Genomic DNA, 24,311 nt, shown 5'->3' with positions numbered 1-24,311 from the left:
GCCCTTTTAGTGTCGGCATCCATCTGTGCCTCAGGCAGCAGCATCTGGTGCCTGACATGCCCTGGGCTCTGTGGGGCTGGCTGTGCAGGGACGGGGCTGTCCCTGCCATGGAGCCCAGCACGGGGCTGCCACCGGCTCAGAGCTCCCCGCTCTCCGGCGGGGAATTCAGCGCTAGCACCGCCTGAGGTCCTGCGCAGGAGCTCTGGAGGCTTCATGTAAAGTAACACGTGCATTTGCCCAATCCCAGCATTTCTCCATCCCAGCTCGCTGGCCAGGTCTGGAAGGTGCCTTTGCAGGGAGGAGTGGGGAAAGGTTTGGTGTCTGCCTCCTGCCAGTTCAGGGACGTCTGCCCGCTTGCCCAGTGGCACCGACCTCTCTGCCTGCAGCAGCTGCCTGGCTCACCTGCAGGCACTTCCTCCCAGCTTGCTGTTGCTCTCCCTGCCCAGCTTTGCTCTCTCCACCCAGCTCCTGCCTTCTGTGCTCACTGTACATCTTTAGGGGCTGGTGCAGAGCTTACTTTAGGTGTTGCCAGTTTTGGGTCCTACAATCTCTGTTCCCTCTTTCTCTCCTCATCAGTCCTTGGCTGGATACATTTTATTTTTCCATACATGGTCTGTACCTCCAAGTACCTCTTCAGACTTGGATCTCTTGTGTCTCTCAGCAGCCTCCAGCAGGTAAGAAGACACCATTCCCCAACAGATCCCCCTCCCCAAATCCCCACTCCGCTGCCGAGCCAGAGCGAGGGTGTCTTGCTCCCTTCATCTGCAGGCTCTGGCTGCCTGCGTTGCACAGGAGGCTGCACTTGGCATGGGCTGAGCAGCCCTTGGCAAGCTTTGCAGCAGGAGCAGACCTGCCCCAGGCAAGCCACAATGGCTGTGCAGCGGCTGCAGTGGGTGAGGTGTGGGCAGAGCGCTCCTGCAGACCTTCTGGGGCTCTCTGCGTGTCTGAGCATCTCTGCTTCCCTTTCAGGTTGACAGCCACAAGGACTCCACATGTGCTGAGCACTGAAGGAATTGCAGCCAGGCAGAGAGCTCAGATGTGCAGGGAGCTGCCCTTCATCGGGCACCAGCCTGCAGGGCAGAGAGGAGAGACCTCCCCACCGCCAACACCTAAAGGATTCTGTGATTTTATGATCCTATGATTTTAGAGGGAAATTGTGGCACTGCATACATGCTCAGGACCTGATCCTGCCAAAAAGGGAACATACAATGCCCCAGGCTCTTGGTAGTACCCTGAAGCACTGAGGATTCACTGCCCGTGCAGAGCCTGCTGGAGAAGGGCACAGAGAGGGATTAGATTTACCTGCAGCTTGGCACACTCCATATCTGCTCACGCTGGTCTTCTATCACAAGGAGTCTTCATGTCAGTGGGTTTGCAAAATATCAGCATCTGCCTGGAGAGAGGCAGGGAAAGGATTTAGTTCACTACTGCTAAATGGAAAAACTCTTCGGTGAAAGCCCTTTTGTCATCAGCACCATCTCAATTCATCACCGCGAGCCATTTGTTTCAGGTCCGGGCAGTAACTCAGCTGTCCAAAGAGAACAGCGAACTCATGTGGTCCCCACGTGCTGGGGGCTCTCCACTGGACACTATGGCAGGGGAGGAAGGGACGTGGCTCAGGAAGCATCCTCAGTCCTTCACACTCACGTCTGGGAAAGACAAGTCCAGTTTTCTTCTACTGGGTTTCTGCAATCAGTCAAATCCAACCATCTCTGAATTTTTATTTCAAAATTATGTGGAAAAATGAACCCAGCTGGCAACTAAGCTGTTGCTCGCTTGTGATGTTAGCTCTGCCCCGCTGCTGAGTTTAGCCCTCCCTCCAGGAAAAAGGGAGACACTGAAGCTGCCTCTTGTCACAGTTAGGCAGAGCTGGTCACCTCACTGCACACTGTGAGCTGGTACAAACCCAGGGACCCAGCCTTGAGAAAACGAGGGACTTTGTGAAGAGCTGCTGGGTTGCAGCATTTCAAGCTGGGACATTAAAAAACTAATCTGGGAAACTAACATCAGGCCTTCCCCTGTCAGCAGCAAACTCCCCACAAAGGTGTGGGCTGCAGGTACAGGAGGAGGCTTCCTACAAAATGGTGGAATAAGGCATCGCGGCACCAAAGCGCCCTGTACAAAAGCATTTCTCCTGCAGCCAGCCTGACTCGGGTTTCCACACATGGCTGATCTGGAACACAGGCAAGAAACAAGGGCCTGGACTGTCATTGCCATGGCCAAAGGGAACAGAGTCCAAAGGGAAGAACTAAAAAGCCTGTTTGGCTGAGGCAGCACACCATTATGCCACGCAGGCTGCCTGCAAATGGCTCAGGAGATAGCAGCAGATTATTTACAGTGGTCACTATCTGCAGCTTCCAGCACCTTCTGGCTATCCAAACTCCTGAAGGAAATTAAGGAGATTAATTCTTTCTTAAATGAAAGGATTAATAACTTTAATTAATCAAGGGTAAAGAAGCAAGACTTCAGGCCAGTCCGACTGAAGGCAGCACGCCCAGCAGCGCACACAGCAGCGTGCCGTGGGGCAGCCCCAGCTTGTCTCAGACTGCAGGGCGCAGTGAGAAACCCTCAGCGGCCACAAAACACCCACGGGCTCCTGCAGGGGGCAAGCCCTAATGCAGCCCTCCTGGGCTCCACGCAGAGAAGGACCAGGTCTTTTGGTTTGGGATGCATGCAGCAATGTGGCAGTCAGCCGGTGCCATAGGTACAAAGCGCAGCATTTGCAAATGCAAGTTCTGCCACGCTGGAGGTGAGGAAAGGCAACAGAAGGCAGCAGTTTTCTGCATTTTGGGGGAAGCGGACAGCAAGGCCAGGTGAGCACTGAATGCAGTGTTTGTCGTGTCTGACACAGCTGGGGAAAAGCGATCAGCAGTACTGCAAAATGAAACCACAGACTCCATGGAGAAGAGAAAAATAATAAAGGACACACAGTGCTTGGCAATGAGAAGAAACATCGCTTGGAGAGAACAGAAAAATCTCTGAAGCAGTCAGTGGGCCAAGGTCATAAGAAAGCATTAGGGAGCAGGCAATGGGCAGCAAGCTAATAAGGAGCTTGCCCTCTATGATCTGGAGGGAATAGCTGTACCCCTCCCCTGCAGGTGCAGTGAGTCAGACAGGACCAAGAAGTGAATATCATCAGGAAGAGGTTTATAAGATAAATTCTTGAAAAATAACTCAAATAACTTTCTCCTCAGGGCATTTAATCAAACACAAAAACATTGCCTGGGCACTGGCTCAGAAATCTTGGATAGAGCAATACATCTTTAGCAAGACCTCAGGAATCCAGGAGCAGCTGAGAGCAGCCCACTACCACCAGCCTTTGCAGGCACCTCGGACACTAAGGGCTCTGCCACAAGGGTCTCACAGGGACAGCTTTTGCTAGGACACTTACTGACAGTAGGATTTGTGCTAAAGCTTCTCAGAAGAAAGGAAGAGGAAAGTCTTGAACTTTTCAGCCCAGCTTATCAGCTACATGGAGAAACAGGACTTGGGAAAGAGGAAGGCAAAACATGTGACAGATAGGACATTTCTGCAGATGTATAAATTAAAACAAATAAAAGCAGATGGAACAAAGTGCTAACATCATTTTCAGCTTCATAGTAGAGCTGATTGGAAAGTCACATTTTCTCCTGTTCAAAACTGTTGTGTTGCTAGCTGAGCTCAAGAACTACTGCGTGTGCCCCTCTGTTCTGGCACCCCCTGCTGCAAAGCTGTTCCATATTCCAGCTGAGCCAGAGGGAACCATGTCCACACAATTAACATTGAGGAGATGCTTGCTGGCCATCCCAGTAGCCCTTTTAGTTTCACTTTCCTTAGCAGGCACATGACTGCAGGATTCTGATGAAAACTTTTTTTTTTTTTATTTACCACATAAATGGCTTTTATTACCACAAAAATGTTTTATCAGAGATGAAGACCATAGGGTTCCGTTTACAAGCAACTGTGTGTTTGTGACACTCCCACACTTAAGTTGCAGTCACATTTTCTCCTAACCCTAATTTTACTCAAAGTTACAGCGAGACAAGGCATCATAGGCCATTACGGATTTCTCAAGCAGGGACTGAATCTAGCTGTTCCTTCACATTTGCTGCTTCAACCCCTGTGACACTTCGTCCTCTGCGATCTATTTCTTACCCATCTCCACTTTAAGAGAAATCCTGAAGTAGAGAACCCCCTGAGTAGAGTAATCCCCTGTTTCTCCACCCTCCGTACACATTCTGTTCTCCCTCTTCTTGCATCTGCTCAGGGCTTTGAGCACGCCTGTAGGAGCGGAGCAGAAGCTCAGCTCCAGGCATTGCCGCCTGGCAGAAACCAGACCGCAGAGAGAGCACAGGGAGAGAAGCAGCTCTCAGAACAGTAAAAATAAGGTGCCTCCATCCTCCTCTCTCCCCTGCTCCTGAAGTGAGGGAGTTGAAGGGTGTCCTTCCCTTCTGTTTCGAGGAGGAACTAACACCTAAGACGTAGCCACTTGAGCGGGGAAGGACAGGAGCAGCCCCTCTCACGACCACCTGCAGAGGGTCTGGGCTGGGATCACCCACCTGGATGAAGTGCAGATGGAGACGATTTCCTACATTTTTTTCTTCCTGTCCCTTTGTACTCAAATAGAGGGAAGGTAAGGACCTGCTGGAGCTGGAAAAAGTGGACGCAGGGCCAGGCTTTAAGGATGGAGGATCTCCAGATGTTGTCTCAAGGAATTTCTACAAGAGGACTAGCAGAAAGTAAAGTTACATCAGGTACAGATAGAAAGCTCCATTTCTTAGCTGCTGCTCCCCCGATTTAAGCAGGGGTTGACTATTTGCTGTGCTTTGCTTGCAGCAGCCAAGCTCCCCGTACTGAAGCTGCTGCGCAGGATTCTTCCTGGCAGGGATGGGAAACCCCTGGCAGCTTTTTGGTGAAGCAAGATGCAAGCGCAGGCTGGGCAGCATGTTCAAAGGGGACATGCAAGCTGCTAGGATGCAGGAGGACGTCCTTGCAAGGAGGAGATGGTGACAGCTTCCTGCTTCTGGGCGGTTATAGGAAACTGGCCTCCCAGGGTTGCTTTTCCCACCAGTCCCCTCCCTCTGGCACTCAGCCCTCGCTCGGTTTCCACGCCTACTTTTTTCAGATGCCATGGCAGAGCCGCATGCAGTGAGCGCTCTGCAGGAAGAGCTGACCTGCCCCATCTGCCTGGGCCTTTATAGGAGCCCTGTGTCCCTCGCCTGCGGCCACAGCTTCTGCAAGGAGTGCATCCAGGAGGCACTTCGGTGTTGCCCACATAGCCTCTTCAGCTGCCCGCTGTGCAACACCCAGGCGGTTCCCCCTACGGAGCTGCAGCCCAACATCCAGCTCCGCAACGTAGTACAGAAGTTTGTGGATACCTGTGGGCAAGACAGCACTCATGGAGAGGAAGAAAAGCATCAAGTGCAACGTGAAGAGATGGAAGAAAGTTCAGGCCAGCAAAACGAGGAGGTCATGTGTGATTTCTGCCTTGAGAAGCCCCTGCCAGCGGTGAAGACCTGCCTGAGCTGTGAGACGTCCCTGTGCCAAGCGCACCTGGACAAGCACAGCACAAAGGCTTCCCTGAAAGACCATTTCCTGGTGGAGCCCTCTGATGTCCATGTTTTGGCAGAGAGGAGATGCCCCCAGCATGGCAAACTGCTCGAGTGCTACTGCGTGACAGACTCGGTCTGCGTCTGTGCGCTGTGCTGTGTCGCCAGCTCCCACAACAGCCACAAGATCATCAGTGTGGAAGAGGCTTTTGGCCAAGCGCAGGTAAGAGGCTGCCGGAAGGCTGCCTGGACAGGGGGTGCTCAAACCATGGGGTCTGTGGCATGGAGAGCTGCCTGCAGCACAGGGATGAAACATCCTGAGCGTCAGGTGCGCAGGCTCGGGTTGGGGTGAAGCCCCCTTCTTGGGATATCTGGCTTTTAGCCCCAGGTCTGGTTGTGCCACAGATTGACTCCGGGCTTGCCTCTTGGGATGTAAATCAAGAGGATATAAACCCTTTCTTCCCATCCTGAGGAGCCAGACTGGTGGGAATGAGAGCTTGTGGCTTTGCTTTTGGTTCTTGTTTCACTTTCAAACAGGAAAATCATCCTGCGCTGCATTTGTGCAACAGAAATTAACGGCGGAGTAAGAGAAAGGAAGCAGCCACCAATAAAAGTAGCTTTCGGTGTGTCTCTCGCACATGAATGGTTTCGGTGTGTCTCTTGCACATGAACAGTTTTTGTTTTGAAAATACCTTTCCCGCACTCAGAATCATGTTTTTTGGTCAGGGACAATCTTCCAGTAAAAGATTTCTGCATTGGTTTGTGTTGAGAGCATGCAGTGAACAAAGTTTCTTCAGGTTTAGCTTAACCCATTTCCATAAAATTGCTGATCTGGTGCATGTATGTCTGTCCTGTCCTGTTATCTCCATCTGGTTATTTTCACAGAATGATTTTCCTAAAACTCTGCAATCAGTGAAAAAATACGAAGCTGAAGTGAATAGAAGCTTAGAAAATCTGCTGAAACAAGAGACGGACGTAAAGGTTTGTTCCCCGATTCCATATTACCTAGGGGATGGTTTATGCTTGTAGCTGTAGCTAAGGTTTTCTTTCTCCCTTCCCCTGATCATGGATCTCAAAGCTTTTAAGTTCCTGGTGGTTTCTCAGATATTTCCAAGGTTTCTTCCTTGTGGGGGGCTGGAGAACAACTTTCTTATCCGTCTGAGAAATACATTTTCAGTTTACAAAGGACCTTTGAGCTTGAAAGCTGTTGTTGAGTCCATGCCTTCTGTTTGGTGGTGGTAGTTTGTTTTTTTCCAGCCTTAGTACCTTGAAATCTTTAGGGGAAAGATGAAGACAACTTTATAGTGATCTAAATCCTATTAGGTCAGCCTGTGGGTCTAAGAAGTTGGTAGTCATGAGGTTAAAAGATTGCCCCAAAGTGTTTGGTTTTTGCTCTCAGCACACAAATGCCTAGCTAAAAACTGAGGGAGCAGGGAGTTTAACACAGGTCTCCAAATCCTACTTCACTCTGCTTAGGCAGAACTGGTACTTGACTTCCTCCAACAGTGGAAGTGATGGGATTGGAAGTCCTGTCCTCAGGAAAGGCAAATGTTCCCTTCTAGTCTGAAGGCAGAACTGTACCCATTGGCAGCGTCCTGTTTGTGGCAGTGTAGCTGTTTGTCAACACTGACGGCAGCTTGGTGGAGGCAGTAAGCAGATAAAGCATTTTTCCTCACCCTTCCTTGAAAGGACAAAAGGCAATGGATCCGTAGAAAAATACCAGTGCAGAAGAAGGAAAGATATGTATAGGGGAAAGCCTTGAGCAAGCTTTCTGCAAGAACTGCTGCTTTTTCAGCTGCTATACAATTCTGGTCCTGCTGAGAGCAGTGAACTTCCCAGCACTGGAAATCCAAGCAGAGAGGAGCTGGGGTTGGTGTGTTGCCATGTGGAAAAAGTAGGAATACTTCCTTAAGCACAGAAAAGAGCAGGCTCTTTTCTGAGTCAGAGTTCGCATGGAAAATGTAAGATTCTGTCCCTAACAGCTTTGAAAATGTTTTCTTAAAAGGCTGCGGAGAGTTTGCGAAGGAATCGGCTGGAGAATCTCTTTGATGAGATGTATAAGCGGCTGGGTAGCAGAAAAGGAGAGCTCCTGGAAACCCTCAGCCACGGTGAGGAGCAACAGCTTTCTCAAATTCAGGCACAGATACAAACATACAAAGAGAGGAAAGATGAAACCAGCCATGATCTACAGGAGCTGGAGGCTCTAAGAGATCAGAAAGACCCACTACTTTTCACTAAGGTACCTAACAGCCTCTCTCTTCCCAGTGATACTGCAGCTCTTCAGTTGGCCTTTGCTTGCATTATGCTAATTCTGCTTTCAAAATGTCTTTTACAGGGTTTGACAGAGATAAAAGCCAGGTAAGCTCTTCACTGGGTGGTCTATTTTTGCATTTCACTCTGCTGCTGATGGTCGATCCTCCATCAGTCCCGGGCTGATGGCCCATTTCGCACAGACAGCAGGCCCTGGGCTCGTACTGGTCACCCCTTCAGCGCGCTGACTGCACACACTACGCCTGACTTCATCAGAGATCTGGGGAAGCCCCAGAATTTTAACTGAAGTCGTGTGTGAACCTCCACCTACAGCAAGAGTTATCTTTCTTCACCATCAGCACCTGCTCTTGAGACCAACTCTGAGGGCAATTCTTGAATATTTAGGTCCTTGCGTGGGCACGCAAAGGACAGATGAGCTTCTATTCTGAGTCATCCTCCACATTGCGTTGCCCTCTGCTTGGCTCAGTTGTTGGCTCAGGGATGGGATTGGGGATGGTCTTCCCATGACTTGCTGCTCTTCTGATGCCTTTCTGCATGTTCTAGGATAAGGAGGCCGGCTCCTGAAAAAGCTGCTGTACAACTGCCAAAGCCACCCATTATTTTAGGTGAAACAACAAAAGAGGCTATTCTAACACTTTTCCAGCAATTCATCTTGGACATAGACTTCTCAGGTGAATCATTACCTGGTAAGTGACCAGTTCACTAAGTGAGAGGGAAGACGGAGAAGTCAACAAACCATATTTAAGAAAGGACTGTAACAAGACAGCAATACACTGAATATCTAGAACTGATTAGTAACACTGCATTTGGCTTTTGCATATGTCTGCATAAAAAGGGAGCTTGTGCTGGGCCTCAGTGCTTTGAGACATGCTTTGAATGCACCCTGTTAAAATGGTCTGTGGGTAAAGAGGTGCAGAGGTCCCAGGAATTTTCTGGGAGGATGAAGGGAAGAGAATAGCGACACCTCTTCTGTCAGTAGCATCAAAGTGGGTTGTGTAACTTTAATTCAAAGCACAAGAAAAGGTGAGCACTCAGCAGCAGCAGGTGGAGTTTGTCTTAAAATTCAAGCAGTTTTAGTTATTTTCCCAAGTCACTGCCCCTGTTTCTGTTTCCTGAAGGGATAACTTCCAGGGCAGAAAATGCCTCGATATTGAAATGCATTACCTGTAAGAGATGGTCTGAATTAAGAATATCTAGTAAATTCCTGAGGGCAGAATCGACTGCTTCTGAAGGTTTATGCTAGGAAGTTTTGAAAGTTCTATAAAGTGGATTCAAATGGTACTAAGCAAATAAGTATTTATAATAAACATTTATAAAATGGCTGTTCACACAACTTGTGTGTGAAATTTAATCCGGGGAGTTTTTTTAAATGCGTAATGAAGCTGTGCAGCATAAAGATGGAAACTAAAATCTAGGAGTTACTCTAGTTGGAAACAAAAGGCAAAAGGTGTGTTAAAATTGTGATATATCAGCATATCTTGAACTGTGTTTTCTTCATTTGGAACTACACAGGAGTAGTTAAGAGACGTGCAGAAGGAGTTTTCAATTAATGCAATTAATATATATTTTTAATAACTTGGGTAGGCTCAAGGGTTTTGTTTTCAGCAATGGAGATGTATGAAAATCTGCAGAACTATCTGTTGACCGTAATGTTTTGTTTTTTTTTTTTTTTCTTTTTATAGCTCATGTACATCTGACTTTTATGCCATGTCACACACGTGTATTTCATGTAGATGACAAGGAACTCTCTGTAATCCCCTGCCTTTATCAACAAAGGGCAATGTACACAGACGTGGACTTCAGGCCCGTGTACAGCACTCAGAGCTTCTCGGAGGGCTGGCAATTCTGGGAGGTGGACACCAGCCACACAACGCACTGGAAGCTGGGGATCACTCATCAGACTTTTCATTGCTACCTGCAAATGGATGGCAGTAATCTCAGTGTGTTCCTAGATTGTAAAAAGATCACAGAAAAGGCAGTTACTACAGCTATCAGCACGGTCAGGGTAGAGCTGGACTGCAGAAGAAATACAGTGTCATTTTGTAACATGTCCAACAAGGATGGAGTCCTTGCTAAGAGACATCAGCTTATACAGACAGTAAACATCCCTGCGAGCTATCCTGTCCGTGCTGCCTTCAGCATTTCTAGCGGCTACCTGAGACTCCTGTAGAGATGTGGGAGCAGTGACTTGCGGAAAACGGACTCCACAATCAGTAAGATTGTAAAGTAGGTATGCTTATTCAGTGCTGGGCAGCACGGGGGGTAGTCCCACCAAAGTCGTGAACACGCGACGCAGCAACTTGCCTTGGTTATATGCAGCAAAGAGTTACATATGCATGAAGTTTCACAATGTGCCTATACATATGCATAACCTGTCCTGCTTCATATTAAAATTAGTTCAAGAAGTCATTTCCATAAGCTCCTCCCATCCGTGCTTGCACAGTGTCTCCTGGTAGTGGTCGCCGGGGGTCATGTGGATGAAGGTTGGTGACTCTTCCTCATCACTGCTAGTTGACCTCTTGTCTTTGCGCAGACTCACTTGCTCCTTGGCTCTTGTCCATCCGCAGGACCAGTTTTGGCCAGTTTCTTAGGATAGGGTAACACTCTTATCAAGAGACTAACCTTGGTAAGGGGCCCAAGGCTTCTTGCTTTAGTTAATTTGCACAATGCACAATAGTTAGCAAAGACATTAAGCAGCATCCACTAGTTTGATACTGTCAGCGCTCTCTCTCTATTGCTAAGATTCTCCTAACTCCCTCTCTCAGCAGGTCTGTCTTGCCTTTTAGGCTTTGGTTCTCTACATATCAAGGCTGCTGCTGTATGGAATCTACTACATTGGCACAACAGAAATTGGGCTTTGGGCTGGGCCTGTGAGTGGGCAGCCTGCCCACTTGTTCACTTGTTTTCTTCTTTGAAAAACTGTTGTGTTGCTTGCTGAGCTCAAGAACTACTGCGTGTGCCCCTCTGTTCTGGCACCCCCTGCTGCAAAGCTGTTCCATATTCCAGCTGAGCCAGAGGGAACCATGTCCACACAATTAACATTGAGGAGATGCTTGCTGGCCATCCCAGTAGCCCTTTTAGTTTCACTTTCCTTAGCAGGCACATGACTGCAGGATTCTGATGAAAACTTTTTTTTTTTTTATTTACCACATAAATGGCTTTTATTACCACAAAAATGTTTTATCAGAGATGAAGACCATAGGGTTCCGTTTACAAGCAACTGTGTGTTTGTGACACTCCCACACTTAAGTTGCAGTCACATTTTCTCCTAACCCTAATTTTACTCAAAGTTACAGCGAGACAAGGCATCATAGGCCATTACGGATTTCTCAAGCAGGGACTGAATCTAGCTGTTCCTTCACATTTGCTGCTTCAACCCCTGTGACACTTCGTCCTCTGCGATCTATTTCTTACCCATCTCCACTTTAAGAGAAATCCTGAAGTAGAGAACCCCCTGAGTAGAGTAATCCCCTGTTTCTCCACCCTCCGTACACATTCTGTTCTCCCTCTTCTTGCATCTGCTCAGGGCTTTGAGCACGCCTGTAGGAGCGGAGCAGAAGCTCAGCTCCAGGCATTGCCGCCTGGCAGAAACCAGACCGCAGAGAGAGCACAGGGAGAGAAGCAGCTCTCAGAACAGTAAAAATAAGGTGCCTCCATCCTCCTCTCTCCCCTGCTCCTGAAGTGAGGGAGTTGAAGGGTGTCCTTCCCTTCTGTTTCGAGGAGGAACTAACACCTAAGACGTAGCCACTTGAGCGGGGAAGGACAGGAGCAGCCCCTCTCACGACCACCTGCAGAGGGTCTGGGCTGGGATCACCCACCTGGATGAAGTGCAGATGGAGACGATTTCCTACATTTTTTTCTTCCTGTCCCTTTGTACTCAAATAGAGGGAAGGTAAGGACCTGCTGGAGCTGGAAAAAGTGGACGCAGGGCCAGGCTTTAAGGATGGAGGATCTCCAGATGTTGTCTCAAGGAATTTCTACAAGAGGACTAGCAGAAAGTAAAGTTACATCAGGTACAGATAGAAAGCTCCATTTCTTAGCTGCTGCTCCCCCGATTTAAGCAGGGGTTGACTATTTGCTGTGCTTTGCTTGCAGCAGCCAAGCTCCCCGTACTGAAGCTGCTGCGCAGGATTCTTCCTGGCAGGGATGGGAAACCCCTGGCAGCTTTTTGGTGAAGCAAGATGCAAGCGCAGGCTGGGCAGCATGTTCAAAGGGGACATGCAAGCTGCTAGGATGCAGGAGGACGTCCTTGCAAGGAGGAGATGGTGACAGCTTCCTGCTTCTGGGCGGTTATAGGAAACTGGCCTCCCAGGGTTGCTTTTCCCACCAGTCCCCTCCCTCTGGCACTCAGCCCTCGCTCGGTTTCCACGCCTACTTTTTTCAGATGCCATGGCAGAGCCGCATGCAGTGAGCGCTCTGCAGGAAGAGCTGACCTGCCCCATCTGCCTGGGCCTTTATAGGAGCCCTGTGTCCCTCGCCTGCGGCCACAGCTTCTGCAAGGAGTGCATCCAGGAGGCACTTCGGTGTTGCCCACATAGCCTCTTCAGCTGCCCGCTGTGCAACACCCAGGCGGTTCCCCCTACGGAGCTGCAGCCCAACATCCAGCTCCGCAACGTAGTACAGAAGTTTGTGGATACCTGTGGGCAAGACAGCACTCATGGAGAGGAAGAAAAGCATCAAGTGCAACGTGAAGAGATGGAAGAAAGTTCAGGCCAGCAAAACGAGGAGGTCATGTGTGATTTCTGCCTTGAGAAGCCCCTGCCAGCGGTGAAGACCTGCCTGAGCTGTGAGACGTCCCTGTGCCAAGCGCACCTGGACAAGCACAGCACAAAGGCTTCCCTGAAAGACCATGTCCTGGTGGAGCCCTCTGATGTCCATGTTTTGGCAGAGAGGAGATGCCCCCAGCATGGCAAACTGCTCGAGTGCTACTGCGTGACAGACTCGGTCTGCATCTGCGTACTGTGCTGTGTCACCAGCTCCCACAACAGCCACAAGATCATCAGTGTGGAAGAGGCTTTTGGCCAAGCGCAGGTAAGAGGCTGCCGGAAGGCTGCCTGGACAGGGGGTGCTCAAACCATGGGGTCTGTGGCATGTGCCTGCAGCACAGGGATGAAACATCCTGAGCTTCAGGTGCGCAGGCTCGGGTTGGGGTGAAGCCCCCTTCTTGGGATATCTGGCTTTTAGCCCCAGGTCTGGTTGTGCCACAGATTGACTCCGGGCTTGCCTCTTGGGATGTAAATCAAGAGGATATAAACCCTTTCTTCCCATCCTGAGGAGCCAGACTGGTGGGAATGAGAGCTTGTGGCTTTGCTTTTGGTTCTTGTTTCACTTTCAAACAGGAAAATCATCCTGCGCTGCATTTGTGCAACAGAAATTAACGGCGGAGTAAGAGAAAGGAAGCAGCCACCAATAAAAGTAGCTTTCGGTGTGTCTCTCGCACATGAATGGTTTCGGTGTGTCTCTTGCACATGAACAGTTTTTGTTTTGAAAATACCTTTCCCGCACTCAGAATCATGTTTTTTGGTCAGGGACAATCTTCCAGTAAAAGATTTCTGCATTGGTTTGTGTTGAGAGCATGCAGTGAACAAAGTTTCTTCAGGTTTAGCTTAACCCATTTCCATAAAATTGCTGATCTGGTGCATGTATGTCTGTCCTGTCCTGTTATCTCCATCTGGTTATTTTCACAGAATGATTTTCCTAAAACTCTGCAATCAGTGAAAAAATACGAAGCTGAAGTGAATAGAAGCTTAGAAAATCTGCTGAAACAAGAGACGGACGTAAAGGTTTGTTCCCCGATTCCATATTACCTAGGGGATGGTTTATGCTTGTAGCTGTAGCTAAGGTTTTCTTTCTCCCTTCCCCTGATCATGGATCTCAAAGCTTTTAAGTTCCTGGTGGTTTCTCAGATATTTCCAAGGTTTCTTCCTTGTGGGGGGCTGGAGAACAACTTTCTTATCCGTCTGAGAAATACATTTTCAGTTTACAAAGGACCTTTGAGCTTGAAAGCTGTTGTTGAGTCCATGCCTTCTGTTTGGTGGTGGTAGTTTGTTTTTTTCCAGCCTTAGTACCTTGAAATCTTTAGGGGAAAGATGAAGACAACTTTATAGTGATCTAAATCCTATTAGGTCAGCCTGTGGGTCTAAGAAGTTGGTAGTCATGAGGTTAAAAGATTGCCCCAAAGTGTTTGGTTTTTGCTCTCAGCACACAAATGCCTAGCTAAAAACTGAGGGAGCAGGGAGTTTAACACAGGTCTCCAAATCCTACTTCACTCTGCTTAGGCAGAACTGGTACTTGACTTCCTCCAACAGTGGAAGTGATGGGATTGGAAGTCCTGTCCTCAGGAAAGGCAAATGTTCCCTTCTAGTCTGAAGGCAGAACTGTACCCATTGGCAGCGTCCTGTTTGTGGCAGTGTAGCTGTTTGTCAACACTGACGGCAGCTTGGTGGAGGCAGTAAGCAGATAAAGCATTTTTCCTCACCCTTCCTTGAAAGGACAAAAGGCAATGGATCCGTAGAAAAATACCAGTGCAGAAGAAGGAAAGATATGTATAGGGGAAAGCCTTGAGCAAGCTTTCTGCAAGAACTGCTGCTTTTTCAGCTGCTATACAATTCTGGTCCTGCTGAGAGCAGTGAACTTCCCAGCACTGGAAATCCAAGCAGAGAGGAGCTGGGGTTGGTGTGTTGCCATGTGGAAAAAGTAGGAATACTTCCTTAAGCACAGAAAAGAGCAGGCTCTTTTCTGAGTCAGAGTTCGCATGGAAAATGTAAGATTCTGTCCCTAACAGCTTTGAAAATGTTTTCTTAAAAGGCTGCGGAGAGTTTGCGAAGGAATCGGCTGGAGAATCTCTTTGATGAGATGTATAAGCGGCTGGGTAGCAGAAAAGGAGAGCTCCTGGAAACCCTCAGCCACGGTGAGGAGCAACAGCTTTCTCAAATTCAGGCACAGATACAAACATACAAAGAGAGGAAAGATGAAACCAGCCATGATCTACAGGAGCTGGAGGCTCTAAGAGATCAGAAAGACCCACTACTTTTCACTAAGGTACCTAACAGCCTCTCTCTTCCCAGTGATACTGCAGCTCTTCAGTTGGCCTTTGCTTGCATTATGCTAATTCTGCTTTCAAAATGTCTTTTACAGGGTTTGACAGAGATAAAAGCCAGGTAAGCTCTTCACTGGGTGGTCTATTTTTGCATTTCACTCTGCTGCTGATGGTCGATCCTCCATCAGTCCCGGGCTGATGGCCCATTTCGCACAGACAGCAGGCCCTGGGCTCGTACTGGTCACCCCTTCAGCGCGCTGACTGCACACACTACGCCTGACTTCATCAGAGATCTGGGGAAGCCCCAGAATTTTAACTGAAGTCGTGTGTGAACCTCCACCTACAGCAAGAGTTATCTTTCTTCACCATCAGCACCTGCTCTTGAGACCAACTCTGAGGGCAATTCTTGAATATTTAGGTCCTTGCGTGGGCACGCAAAGGACAGATGAGCTTCTATTCTGAGTCATCCTCCACATTGCGTTGCCCTCTGCTTGGCTCAGTTGTTGGCTCAGGGATGGGATTGGGGATGGTCTTCCCATGACTTGCTGCTCTTCTGATGCCTTTCTGCATGTTCTAGGATAAGGAGGCCGGCTCCTGAAAAAGCTGCTGTACAACTGCCAAAGCCACCCATTATTTTAGGTGAAACAACAAAAGAGGCTATTCTAACACTTTTCCAGCAATTCATCTTGGACATAGACTTCTCAGGTGAATCATTACCTGGTAAGTGACCAGTTCACTAAGTGAGAGGGAAGACGGAGAAGTCAACAAACCATATTTAAGAAAGGACTGTAACAAGACAGCAATACACTGAATATCTAGAACTGATTAGTAACACTGCATTTGGCTTTTGCATATGTCTGCATAAAAAGGGAGCTTGTGCTGGGCCTCAGTGCTTTGAGACATGCTTTGAATGCACCCTGTTAAAATGGTCTGTGGGTAAAGAGGTGCAGAGGTCCCAGGAATTTTCTGGGAGGATGAAGGGAAGAGAATAGCGACACCTCTTCTGTCAGTAGCATCAAAGTGGGTTGTGTAACTTTAATTCAAAGCACAAGAAAAGGTGAGCACTCCGCAGCAGCAGGTGGAGTTTGTCTTAAAATGTAAACAATCTATTCTTTCTATGTAAATCAGTCTACTCTTTTATGCTGTGTTGAAAGACCAATGTACAGTCTTGGTACTGTACGCAGTGAGATGCTTGTCCAACTAAATTAAAAAAATTCTGGTTCCCATGCCATCATGTTATCCCTTGCTGACAGTGAGCCGGCAGTTGGGACCCAGCAACAGCTGGGGTGGAAAGGTTTCTGCAGGGTGTGTGTGGTAGTGGGCGAAGTGCAGACCTAACCAACCCACCATGCGCACAGCCCTGGCAGATGAAGAATCACAGCATCACCACTCCCAGGCTGTCACTGTGGTCCCTGTAAGCATTTTCCGGAACTGTTCTGGCTAGAAAGCTATGGATCCATGGTTTTGTAATTGCCTATCCCATTCGAGCAGTTTTAGTTAATTGCCCAAGTCACTGCCATTGTTTCTGTTTCCTGAAAGGATAACTTCCAGGGCAGAAAATGTCACAATATTGAAATGTATTACTTGTAAGAGATGGTTTGAATAAGAACATTTAGTAAATTCCTGAGGGCAGAATTGACTGCTTCTGAAGGTTTATGCTAGGAAGTTTTGAAAGTTCTATAAAGTGGATTCAAATGGTACTAAGTAAATAAGCATTTATAAAATGGCTGTGCTACTGTTTACACAACTCCTGTGTGTGAAATTTAATCCGGGAAGTTTTTTAAAATACGTAATGAAACTGTGCAGGATAATGATGAAAACTAAAATCTAGGAGTTACTCTAGTTGGAAACAAAACGCAAAAGGTGTGTTAAAATTGTGAAATATCAGCATATCTTGAATTGTGTTTTTCACTTCATTTGGAATTATGTAGGAGTAGTTAAGAGAGGTGCAGAAGGTGTTTTCAATTTATATATACTTTCAATAACTTGGATAGGCTCAAGATTTTTTTTCATCAGTAGAAATACTGTATTTCAGAAATACTGTTTTCGCTGTTTTACTGTTGTTTTTTTTTTTCTTTTTATAGTTCATGAACATCTGACTTTTGCACCATCTCGCACGGGTATATTCAATATAGGTGACTATGAACTCACTGCAAACTCCCTTATGCAGCAACAAATGGCAATGTATGGAGTGAGAGATCTCCTGCCTGTGCACAGCATCCAGAGCTTCTCGGAGGGCTGGCACTTCTGGGAGGTGGACACCAGCCGCACAAGGCACTGGAAGCTGGGGATCACTCATCAGTGTTTTCATTGCTACCTGCAAAAGGATGGCAGAAATTTCAGAGTGTTCCTAGATAATACAAAGATCACAGAAAAGGCTGCTACTACAGCTATCAGCACGGTCAGGGTAGAGCTGGACTGCAGAAGAAATACAGTGTCATTTTATAACATCAGTGATACAGTCCTTGCTAAGAGATGTCAGCTCATACAGACAGTAAACATCCCTGCGAGCTATCCTGTCCATGCTGCCTTCAGCATTTCTAGCGGCTCCCTGAGACTCCTGTAGAGATGTGGGAGCAGGTCTGTCTTGCCTTTTAAGCTTTATTTCTCTGCATATCAGGGCTGCTGCTGTATGGACTCTGCTACCTTGGCAAAACAGAAATTGGGCTTTGGTCTGGGCCTGTGAGTGGGCAGCCTGTCCCCAAGTTATAATCAGGTTCTGGTCTTCAGCAGCAATGGGCTGAATTGAGAGAGAGAATGAGAAAATGAGACCCTACCTCTACATGTTTCTGCTCAGATTTTCAGCACACTGTGGCTTGCTGCAGGAACTCCTATCTTACTTCTTACTTCTGATAATCATGATGAAAATACTGTGAAGTTGTACTTTAGTTCAACTGTATAGATTGCTGTGGTGGATGGATGTTATTAAAGTAATACAGTTTGCAAAACTCAATGGTAATCTGGTTTATTAAGAAGTATATCGCACAACATTAACTGCTGCAGCACTCACAAGCAGTGTTTTCTCTGCCCTAATGCACCTCCACCCCCTTGCCCTGTCCTGCACAGCAGGAGCACGGCCGGCCTGGGAGACGAGCAGAGACCCCAAGCAAGGACCCTCGGCTTCCTGTGCACTCTGATGCTCTCAGCCCCTGGCACCTGTGAGCTCTCTGGTGTGTCACTTGTCTGCTTCTTGCCTCAGTTTTAATATTCTCCTCACCTGCACAAAGTCTCACAGTGAAGGGAGCAATAGAGAGGAAAACTCCAGTGCCTTCAGTCTGTGTCATGTGGGGTCTGGATTGGCTTGTTCTTAGGACTGTCCAGACACCTTGGAGAGGATGAGGTGATATTCCTGCCCGCTGCAAGTAGTTCTCCTGCTTCAGACTTCAGACAGCCAGGGTATTTGCATGAGGAGGTCCAGGAAGGAGCCCTCCACTCTGGCAGGGAAAGTGAAGGACCTTGAGAAACACTGGGGTTTTGCACATGCTAAAACCAAGCCCTGTTCAGTCTCAGAAGAAAGTGACTCCTTTTTGCCTTAAGCATGGTATACACCAAAATGATATGGAAAACCGCGTGGGTGGAGGTGTGTCTCAGAGGCCCCCTTCATCCTGAATGCAGCTGTGTTGGCTGTGTCAAGCTCTATGATGCTCTGCCGACTTTCGGGAGATAAAAGTGCGATGTGAGGATGTTATAAATGACTGAGTCCCAAATAGGGTTACAATCAAAGTTTACAATTTATTAAATGAATAGAGGCAAGCAAACAGCGCTGGGTGTGCTGGGAGTCTCTGCTCCACCAGGACGCACACCCGTTACGTAAGGCAGCTAATTTTTTATACTCCTAGGCTAATACATATTTATTACTACTTCTAAAAGAGGCAAGGTTATTACAATTGGTTTCCCGAATCCGAAGTCCTCCCAGGTGCACCTGCTTATCAGTCTCTGTTAGTCTTTCGGGGGCCGCTCAGACAGGGAGGCTCATATTCTTCCTCCTTATCTAGTGGTCTCTTGGCCGGCTGTCAGAAGTTACTGCACATCCGTGCAAAGTCAGCAGTTTTTCTCTGAAGAAATCCCTTTGTTCTCTTCTCGCCTAAACCCAGGCCTCCATGTTAACCCTTCAAACCCCTTAGTGGCACGAATTGCTGGACCATTCCTTACAAGGAGAACAAGGCTGGCAGCACAGCACAGGGATGTTCCTACCCTGGGGTGCCTTTCAGAACCTCTGCCAGCCAGATGGAGGTAGGAGAGCAGCCTCAACGACTCCCAGGATAAAACTTTACCCTGGGTTCTCCCTTTTTTACCTCCAGGGGAGTGCTTTCAGCTGCTATGAACATGACAAAATGGGAAACTCCAGGCCTACGCCAGCCAGGCCCAGACTCGGCCCATCCCAGGTTCACCCGGGCAGAGGGTGGCAGGTGAAATGTCGGTCCCAGGCCACGTCTGCAGAAGCTTCCCTGGCCCAGGAGGAGCATGGGAGCAGGGCGGCTGCCGGCCTTCCCTCACGGAGCAGGAGGCAGGGCCAGCAGCCTCCGGGCTAGGCCTCCACCTGGCGCCGAGCCACGGGCGGCCTTTCGGTTTCGTTTCTGGCGGGCTGACAAACACGTTGATGTGGCCACGGCAAAAGCTAAGGAAGAACGTAGAAAGTGTTGCAGCCTGGAGGAGGAACTCTGCTGTCCCATCTGCCTGCACAGGAGCCCTGTGTCACTCAGCTGTGGTCACAGCTTCTGCGAGCAGTGCATCCAGGAGGCGCTCAGTGCCCAGCAGCAGTCCCAGGCCCCGTACCCCTGCCCTCTGCGCAAGGTCCAGCTGGGCCCATCCTGGAGCTGCACGAGGACTTCCAGCTGTGCAGCAGCGTGGAGGCGTTTCTGGCCACCAAAGGGAAACGGGGCGAGGTTTGCAAAAGGTTTTTGGTGTAAGGAGTTAGATTTAGTTAGATTTGATTATTTAGTTAGATTTGATTATTTGGCTTTGAATTTTTCAAAAGCTAAAACTTTCCAGCTATGACAAATATTTTGTGGAAAACCTGAACCTTCTGGTACCATTTTTATTCAAGAGGCATAAGAATCTGGTATGTGTGCCTGTTGAGGCCATTAATGGGTGCTGGAGGTGTGAAAACACTGCTAGAGGCAGGTGAGGAGTAACCAGCATCCAAGGCACCAGAGCTAGGCAGCAATATCCAGACTGTCTCATCCCTGACGAAAGAGCTCTAACGTCACCCCTGACAGCAATGGGTGCTGGGACATTCAAAAATTGGGACACACATTTGGCAAAGGCCACCTGGTTAGTCAATACTAGGGGATCTGCCAACCGAGCTGGACCTGCCCAATCAAACCTACTACGTACTGTAGAAGGGGATAACGTTCCTATAGTGCACGTAAGAAACACACTGGGTAAAACAGTCTGGGCTACTCCTGCCTCAGGAAAAGGCAAACCCATTCGTGGGATTGCTTTTCCTCAGGGACCTGGATGCACTTGGTGGGTAATGCAAAAGAATGGGGAGGTCCGGTGTGTACCTCAAGGGGATTTAATACTGGCTGAGAATAGCCCATGAGTTGAACTGTATTATGTTAATTATTATATAATACTGTATGTCATCACTACCATGATTGTTATATACTATAGATGAAAATGGTGATTAATTAGAATGTATTGGAAAGAGTGTAACCTGAGCATGACGTAAATGATATGGAATAAGGGGTGGATATATGTCCTGGTTTCAGTTGGGATAGAGTTAATTTTCCTCCTAGTAGCTGGTAGGGTGCTATGTTTTGGATTAGGATGAGAAGAGTGCTGATAACATGCTGATGTTTTAATTGTTGTAGAGCAGTGCTTACACTAAGCCAAGGATTTTCAGCTTCTCGCTCCGTCCTGCCAGCGGGCAGGCTTAGGGGTGCAGCAGGAGCTGGGAGGGGACAGACCCAGGACAGCTGATCCAAAGTGGCCAAAGTATGATATTATGCTATCATATGTTATAATAGCACTCACTTACTGTAATATCTTCTAAAATAAACAGCTGGGTGAGTAAGTACCAGTATTCTGCTGATCTCCTGAAAAGATGGTTGCTTATTACCTTACCCTCAGATGCCACAAATGCTGACAGATATGAAAACCAAGGATTTGGATCACATTAGGCACACACGAAGATTGGCAGGAACAGAATTTAAATGGATAAAGTGTGATTTATTCATTTAAAGTGAAATTTACTTATTCAAAGGGAAAGTTATTTATCTATTAACCTACCACATACAAAGTCACACATAAAAATTAAACATTGGCTTGAAAGACTTCAAGAATTACATTGGTTTTGCATTTATGTCCTATCTTTATGAGGAGGCAAGTAAACACAGTTTATAGTAGGGCTCACTGTAAAGACACTGGTGCTGAGGACAGCAGGCAGGTAAAAGGTACGCTTGCCATTTTGCCACCTCCATGAATGGCCAGTTTGTTTTAAAACTATTCATGCTGCTTCCATGTTACAAAGTTCAGTGTTCCTTTTTCCTCCTATGAGGATGTCCTGTCCTGCACTATGAATCAGCTGTGGGAACATAAAAATGCTCTAGCTATCGCCATTGGGAAGCTTCAGCGAAATGAGAATCAGCTCAAGGTTTGAGCCCAGGTCACAGCTAATTCAGAGCATCTTCCCTCCGTGTTTTCTAAGAGATAAGTGATGGTCTAAGAAACCAGTGGACGTCACCTTCAGCAAGTTGTTCTGGGAGTTGCACCTGCAAAGATACTCCAATAATTGATAAAATTATCAGGCACAGCCCAGTATAGGTCTGTGCAGCTGATGGTGGTCTTGGGACTGCTCTGTGACAGCAGTTTCAAGCCAGGGCTGTAGAAGGATGCTGTGGCTGTGTTAGGAGGGGACAAAGACTGCCTGTGCAAGGCTGACTGGCAGCAGGTGACCTCCACTGACTGCACTGCTGTGGGCTGCCTTCCTCATCCCATCTCAACCCCCTGGAGAACAGTCAAATCAATAGCCCACAACTCTACTGCATTTTCACTTACATGTATTAAGGTCTCAGGATCTAGCATGGCTCACTCACAATAATTAATTCATTAGGAGGAATGCTCCTTATGAAAAATACCGGCTATTATTATTATTAGACCTGTAGAATAAATATGTTAAGCAAGGAACATAGAAATTTCTAGCTAGAACAGCAATCAAATCAGGAGGAAAATTCAAGTGTCATCTTGATGCCTAGCTTCTTGGACTATAACTACAATTAGAGAAACAGATAAATAGGAAGAGGTACCATCCAAAGTAGGGAAAACACTGATGTAATAAACTACCAGAAGTCAAGTTTCTCATGACTTCCCAATAGCTCCATAGAAAGAACCAGCTGGGAAACCACCATTTTTTGTGGTTGACTTCAGTCATTTGCACTTTACAGTTTGTACATAATATTATATATATTTTACAGTTTTCTATCCTTTAAATAAAAGTATACAAAAATAAATAAAGTGGGCTTTTCAGTGCTTACCAATATGATTCTCACATTGCTAGCTGAATTTTGTCTGATATTGTTACTATAGCAGGATAATTTTCATACCTCTCTGTTTAATCCAATAGTCTAAACAAACACTTATTATATGCTTCTTTCTAAAGCCAGTGTAAAGGTCAGATACAAGCCTAATTAATAGAGACTCAGCACTGAAGTGTTGAGCTCCTGAGCCACTGCACCATTTTGTTATCTGTTCATTTAGACCAATACAAAAAGAGGGAATTCTCAGCTGCAAAAGCTGTTCAAAGAGATGAAGACACAGATAAATGAGAAAGAGAAGATCCTCAGTGACATTCAATCCATTGAGGAATCACAACTGGCAGATATTGTCAAACTGAAGAAGGAAATGGAACAGAAGAGAGGTGAGGCTGTGGTGGTTTTACTCGGTTGGGAGGCCGAGCTCCACCATAACTGCTCTCTCACTCCCCCTCCTCAAAGAGGAACGGGGAGAAAATACAATGAAAAGTGTTCAAGGATTGAGATAAGGATGAGGAGATCGCACAGTAATTATTGTGACGGGCAAAACAGACTCAGTGTAGGGAGACAGTAGGATTTATTGCCTATTACTAACAAGCTAGAGAAGCGAGAAACAAAGGAAAGAAATCAAAAGCACCTTCTCCCTCCCCCCCCATCCACCCTCTTCCACCTTCTCCCCCTGAGTGGCGCAGGGGAACGGGGGAATGGGGGTTATGGTCAGTCTATAGCGCTTCTTTGCCGCCGCTCCTTCTTGGTCACTCTCGTCCTCTGTGCTGTGGGGTCCCTCCCATGGGATGCAGTCTTTGCTGAACTGATCTGGCGTGGGCTGCCCACAGGCAGCAGCTCTTCAAGAACTGCTCCAGATATGGGTCTGTACCACGGGGTCCATCCCTCAGGAGCAAACTGCTCCAACCTGGATCCCCCACGGGCAGCAGCTCCTGCCAGGTCACCTGCTCCTGCATGGTCTCCTCTCCACAGGCTACAGGTCCGGCCCGGAATCTGCTCTGGCAGGGGTCTTCCACAGGTTGCAGTCTCCGTCGGTGCAGGTCCACCTGCTGCACCGTGGTCTCCTCCACGGGCTGCAGTGTGGAACCCTGCTCCACCGCGGTACTCCATGGGCTGCAGGGGGACAGCCTGCTTCACCATGGTCCTCACCACAGGCCGCAGGGGACTTCTGCTCTGGTGCCTGGAGCACCTCTCCCCCTCCTTCTTCACTGACCTTGGCACCTGCAAGGCTGTTCCTCACTCCTCTCACTCTCCCAGCTGCTGTGTAGTGCAGCATTTTTTTTCCCTGACTTAAATATGCTCTCACAGAGGCGCAAAACAACATCACTTATTGGCTCAACTCTGGTCAGCAGTGGGGCCCTTACCAAACATGGGGCAGCTTCTAGATCCTTCTCACAGAAGCCACCCCTATGGCCCCCTGCTACCAAAACCTTGCCACGTAAACCCACTACAGACACTGTGCAGCATCTTCAGTCCTTGCAGAAGATCAGACAGCAATCAGACACTTTCCTCTTCCTCAAAGTAAGCAGCTGTTCTTCATGCATATGCCTATTTCTCAGCCAGCTGCCCTTTCTGGAAATCACACTGAAGGTGGTTTTTTTTTTTTGGCAATCCTATTTGTAGGAATTTAAACTGGCACTGAACAGGTATCTTCCTCCTGAAAACGTTTGTTCACTTGTTTTCTCAGAGTTGAAGACCATAGAGTTCAGTTTACAAGCAGCTGTGTATTTGTGACACTCCCATACTTAAGTTGCAGTGAAGAGCCCTTGGCTACAGAGAAAACTGTCTCAGTTTTGGTGCTGTTTGTGGACAAGCTTAATAGCTTGACAGATTTATTATGTCTTCTCTTGCAAGTGATTCATTTAATTTATAGCTTATCACTTCCTAATTGATGTGTGTGTGTCAGCTGTAGTTTGACGGTGCAAAATCACACTGACAATAAGTTACAGGTTGATGAGGGATTTTGCTGCAGCAATAAACTCCTCAGTCTTA

At 47.7% G+C, this 24,311-nt stretch overlaps 2 protein-coding genes and 1 pseudogene across 3 annotated transcripts; all 3 read left to right on the top strand.

Moving 5' to 3' along the window:
* The first annotated feature begins 230 nt into the window (after positions 1-230).
* Positions 231-1,454, top strand: LOC125182887 (uncharacterized; annotated as a pseudogene).
* A 3,655-nt stretch (positions 1,455-5,109) lies between these two features.
* Positions 5,110-10,208, top strand: LOC136786386 (E3 ubiquitin-protein ligase TRIM8-like). 2 transcript variants are annotated; one of them, XM_066977172.1, is made up of 6 exons: positions 5,110-5,751; positions 6,414-6,509; positions 7,534-7,767; positions 7,864-7,886; positions 8,343-8,485; positions 9,482-10,208. In XM_066977172.1, exons 1-6 carry the CDS (start codon positions 5,110-5,112, stop codon positions 9,967-9,969), a joined length of 1,626 nt encoding a protein of 541 aa, XP_066833273.1. In that variant the 3' UTR covers positions 9,970-10,208. The 2 variants fall into 2 exon arrangements, with proteins under 2 accessions (XP_066833273.1, XP_066833274.1); XM_066977173.1 differs by lacking the exon at positions 9,482-10,208 and having other exon boundaries at positions 7,982-8,479.
* Positions 9,886-17,791, top strand: LOC106034386 (E3 ubiquitin-protein ligase TRIM62-like). Its single transcript, XM_066977171.1, has 8 exons — positions 9,886-10,025; positions 11,685-11,812; positions 12,184-12,830; positions 13,487-13,582; positions 14,607-14,840; positions 14,937-14,959; positions 15,416-15,558; positions 16,923-17,791. The coding sequence occupies exons 2-8, from the start codon at positions 11,743-11,745 to the stop codon at positions 17,402-17,404; spliced, it is 1,695 nt and encodes a 564-aa protein (XP_066833272.1). The 5' UTR covers positions 9,886-10,025; positions 11,685-11,742; the 3' UTR covers positions 17,405-17,791.
* Positions 17,792-24,311: the final 6,520 nt, after the last annotated feature.

This window comes from Anser cygnoides, chromosome 14, assembly GCF_040182565.1.
Source record: "Anser cygnoides isolate HZ-2024a breed goose chromosome 14, Taihu_goose_T2T_genome, whole genome shotgun sequence".
In the NCBI taxonomy this organism is placed as follows: domain Eukaryota; kingdom Metazoa; phylum Chordata; class Aves; order Anseriformes; family Anatidae; genus Anser; species Anser cygnoides.
Note: the sequence above shows the minus strand (reverse complement) of the source record. Positions and strands in the feature narration are given on the sequence as shown.